The 5,000-nt window shown below is 38.6% G+C and overlaps 1 protein-coding gene across 1 annotated transcript in view; it reads right to left on the bottom strand.

Annotated features, from left to right (window-relative positions):
* Positions 1–5,000, bottom strand: part of LOC138018786 (anoctamin-10-like) — an 18,851-nt gene that overhangs the window by 7,771 nt on the left and 6,080 nt on the right. The window contains exons 5-6 of the mRNA XM_068865467.1: positions 3,842–4,087; positions 359–691 (exon numbers count right to left, since the gene is read on the bottom strand). Coding sequence (XP_068721568.1) covers positions 359–691; positions 3,842–4,087 — 579 coding nt within the window. The remainder of the gene's footprint in view (positions 1–358; positions 692–3,841; positions 4,088–5,000) is intronic.

Here is a 5,000-nt window from a genome sequence, read left to right as displayed (position 1 = left end):
ACCGGCAGTTCTGCAAGCTGGTTCATTTTGATTTTTACTCAAAAGCCTGTCTAAAAACGTGTGAAGCTGCAAAATTCGGCAACAATATTGTTGACATGTACAAATTAAAAAACTTCGGAACTTATCAAGCCTATTACAACTTCAGGCAAACTTATAATTTAACCATCAACATGACCAAAAGTTTTAAAGTCTCTTCTGGAAATGTATGTTTAATAGTTTTCCATCTCCAGTTGAAGTAGGCCATACAATACATAGACACAGACAAAGAGTAAAATTAATGAAGGCCCTTTTCCTGGTCATGAACCAATGCTGTCAATGATGAAAGAGAGGAAGAGGTATTGATTGAAGAAACACTCACCCCACTCGGTCAGAAACGTCGCTAGTCTGTGGTACAAGTTGTTCGACACAGCAATAACAACAGCATACAGAATGCTGGGTAACAACAGCATGATTTTGGCTACAATTCCTTCAACCTTGTTGTATCTGGACTCCACAGCATCCATAAATTTAAAATTCAAAAGCATGACAACAGTTGCTAATTTCATGCATAGTACGACTATTGGATAAGAGACGCAATAGGTCTTGACATTTCGTTTCCACGGCGAATAATAGTATTCCACTTGGCCAGTGATAGGGCTGATGCGCTTCATGCCCCAATATTGTGGGCGTGGCTCCATGGTATGTTCTGATTCTGAAAATTGATAATTCAAAATATAGTTGGGTACCACTAGATAGGGAGGAAAATTGTGAATTAAAGTATCAGGAACTGTAGGACTTGTTTTGTAATTAGCTTGTTCCAGTGATTCACTCACCAGAATCAGTCAAGAATTGTAGAAGACCCAACATTGTACTGGGCACTGATCAAGTTTCTCCAATTTCAGAAATGGCAATACAGTGAATAGAAATTTAGCGAAGCAAACTTTAAGATGAGTAGAAACCTATTAAACTGTAGACTGTGAATGGGGAGGGGGGATTAACAGACGACATTACACGAAAGGTATACCATTGTGCAGATTTAACATTGCATTGGGCAAAAGAGATGCTAAAAGTCTCGCTACTCTGGGATACAATGAGATAGGCAAGTGAGCAAGCAATGTTACTGTCACATACCAAAGACACATACATGTACATAATAGTTATTATGATTAAATTCTCAACCTTGGATAATGCATTTCGCATGCTCTGATTGGTTCAAACAATCTTGGTTATCAGCTCATATACCTTACATTTAGTTTGACCTTATAAGGTAAATGATTGCACTAAGCGTTGCTAAGCTAAAAATTTCTTTCTCTCTGAGTAAAGCCAAAATAGAAAAAACTTTTTTTGTGGAAAGTTTGGATCAATTCCGACGTTTAGAAGTACACGAAAGGGCAAGAAATGTTTTTGTGATGAGCCTACATCTGTCTGACCACAAGGTATTACACAACACCACATCTTCATCAAGTTTTTCGATTTTGCTTGGGTTTTCTCGCTTCCTGCGCTCGTAATTCTTACTTCCAAATTTTTGGAGTTTAAGGAATTTAATAAAACAATTATTCCATTCGCGCTTGTTGGATATGAGAGTGGTTAGAGCCAACTCGGCGCTATGGGACTCGTTCCCTATTTACCACCTCATGTCCAACGCATGCTCATGGAATAATTGTTAATTATTTCCTGGTTTCTTCCCCTCAGCTACATTTATCACCTAGCTATTTCCAAAAGAATAGCTAAATAGATACATGCCTCGTTTTGATAGTTCCCAACAAAGTGTCCCTTAAGCCTAAACACCAACTACATATTTACAATATTCAATACCTTAAAGAGGCAGTGTCACTGGTGGCGCATGCATGACAGCATGCCAAAAATTTTTTAAAAGTTTGCCAACTTTTCAAAGGAGGGTGTGGGGTGTGAATATCTTACATAATCAAAGCCCTCCATTGTCACTTTAGTGAACTAAATATCCTGTGGTGTTCAGAAACAAATTCACCATATTTTCGTTGTTGTTCTTTGCTCCTTTTTTCATTGATTTTGTTGTTTGGAAGGGGTTTTGATCATGGTTACCATGTGGAGTCGTGGGGGCCATCAAGCTGGATGCGGACAAATAGTGATTTATCACAGACGAAAAAAATTGTCACACTTCACTGAATTCAGCTGTCATGCAGAAAACAAACAAGGCATATTTGTGTTCGATTTTATTTTTTGGACTCCAAATCATCGATAATTGATAAACATGCATTTTAGTGCTTTTCTAAAGCCGTAATTTAGTCTAGACTTAACCAGAAAAAGCAAAAACAATTTGTAATGTCTGTTAAAATCTCTGTGTGTAAAAAATATTGTGCATGCCATCGCATGACACTGCCCCTTTAAGCATTACCACTGGGGTTCTTTTTGGATAAGGGTTTTTCTGGAATGTTTATGTTTACTAAGCCCATTGACTCGTCAGGCACCCTAGGACACCCCCATGCAGTTGACGGGTAAAATCGTCTGGCATTTAAGACAGAGTAAAATCTGTAAAGTTTCATTCCCAGGAGTGAATGGGTTATAGTTTTTGACTGATAAACCCATTGACTCATCAGGCACCCTAATTAAGATGCTCCCAGTTGACGGTCTGACATTAGACAGAGTCACATCTGTTAAGTCTCACTTCCAGGAGTCAGTGGGTAAGGCTTAAGTCACACTTCAGCGACACTTAGTGTGCGTTCAATTGACCGTATTCCGGAATAGGAATACATGGAATGGAAGTTGGAAATCCTTCGTTTTCACATTAAAATTGTCAAACACCCACTAGAATGCTATTTTAAACATATCTATATCGTCCTTGCTGCTTCAAAATGATAGACATACCGTTTTAAATCATCACTCCATTTATTCTTATTGCGGAATAGGGTCAATCGAACACGCTCTTATTGCCTTCATTTCCAGACAGTAGAAGGAAGGTAAGGGCATGCGTTTTTGGGCTTATCAACCATATCATTAGGATCCATTACCAGCTGCTGATTCGGGAATTTGAGCCAGCGCTCACCCCCTCCCTTCCCCTCAAACGATACACAGATCAGAGTAAGCAGCAGAAATCAAGCCTACCAATGATGTACCATATCTGACATGAATATTCAAATACTGTGATTATACTGTAATATTAAAGGGCCTATCACCTAAACAAACCTTTCCACTTTGCTTATTCTCCAAAATGGAATACTGTGCTGTTTTTAAAACCTTTTTATTGAAATCTCACTTTTTTAGTCGCTTTGAAAGACAGGAAGAGTGGTCAGAGTTTGATCCATGACCGAGCAATGAAGGGGAATGGGTTCGGTACCAGGTTGAGATCACAAACAATTTTTACTTTCCTTTGCATCACTGTTTTCAACGAATTATCATAACGCAAAGCAGTCTGTGACATAAATGTCGTATTGAACAGTTTCTCTGCCTTGTGTAGTCAGAGCTCAAATTACAACATTTTTTCTACTTTCCAAGAGCCTCTAAAACAGAGGACAGAGTTTAGCAAACCACAAAAGTGCAGAGAAGGTGATAGACACCCATTGACCATTAACCAGACGATTCGTCAAATGGGGCTGAGGGAGCCCTGGGATACCTGAGGAATCAAAGGGTTAAAGGCCTAAAAAGCTTGCAAAACTGTGTACCAAAAGAAATGATATATTCAAATAGAGAGTTTTAAATGTGTATTTGAACATTGTTTCTTTTCACCTCTTTTTAAAACACTATTAAAGGAACCCAGTTGGTAAAAAGGAAACAAATTAGCTAACAACAAAAACGGTTTCGGGTTTTTGCGTGACCAGCAAACACAACTTCTCATGCAATTTGTGTGGTCTACTTATTTATCTGCTCAATGTAAAAAGGTCCTCACCTATCCCTGATGTAAGAGTTCCCCAGCTGAAGGAAATTTCCGCACAGCGTCGTTTCCATGCTTCCAAGAAGACAGTGGCCCAGATGAGATTCAAGATGGCAAAAACTGTGTTTTTTGTTTGTTCATGAGCCCCAGATAAAGCAAATATTACAACCAACAAAACTGGAGGGACAAGCGACATGGAGTAGAAACCAAGGAATCCAAAATACAATGCAATTGTCTCACCAAAGTAATCTCTTATGCTATCTATAAAAGAGAAAAATAGAAGGCTGGACAAAGGTTTAGGGATTTGTTAACAAACTATTTGTGCTGGAGAAGTAAAGCCATAATCCACTACTCTGTCATGCTAACCTCCAGAGCCTTACAGCATAGTGCCAAGTCCAATACCTTTTATTTTATGTTTTTTACTCTGTGGGAATGTGGCCAAACTGTGAATAATACTACCCGTTTCTGCTCTGAATTGTCAAAAAATTAAGGCGATGGGATAAAAAAGGGGATAATATAATATCTCCTACTGAGTTCAATACCTGTTCCGTGACTTACCTGGTCGGTACTTGCCCGGCTGTCAAGCACCAGGGCCATAAAATGAATCGAAAACAAAAAGCAGTGCAACCACAGAAAACATTGTTATAATATTATACCTCTGGGCAGTTGAATTGAGCAGGAGAGTCCATCATAAAGGTAAGTGAGCAGTTATGTAGAATAAGACCAGAACATGGTACGACAAATCACAGCCATCCCTACTATCTTAGAGATACAATAAATCAAGTGATGTATTCAGCTCTTCTTCTTCATCCCATCATTCTAAATTCAACCTGTGACATGAAGAAGTTCTGCTTGTTGCAGAAGTTGTAGTTTATGACAGCGGTTGCAGAAACTTCACCCGCAATAGACCATTTCAGTTACCAGGCCTTTGAATAAAAGTGAGGCTGGAGTTGACCTTGCTTTGATACAAACCTCACTGCTTTTCTTATGTAAATAGAAACTTGTTAGCTTAAGAAAAGCAATGAGGTTTGTATCAAAGCAAGATTAAGGTCAACTGCACCCGTGCTTTTATTCAAAGGCCTTGTAACTGCACACAGAACTGTAAAATGGTCTATTTGATAAAACCATAAACTGGACAGTTTTCAAAACAGCTCTTGAAAAAATATTCGTCTCA

The sequence above is a fragment of the Montipora capricornis genome, chromosome 10 (genome assembly GCF_036669925.1).
Source record: "Montipora capricornis isolate CH-2021 chromosome 10, ASM3666992v2, whole genome shotgun sequence".
Taxonomy (NCBI): Eukaryota; Metazoa; Cnidaria; class Anthozoa; order Scleractinia; family Acroporidae; genus Montipora; species Montipora capricornis.
Note: the sequence above shows the minus strand (reverse complement) of the source record. Positions and strands in the feature narration are given on the sequence as shown.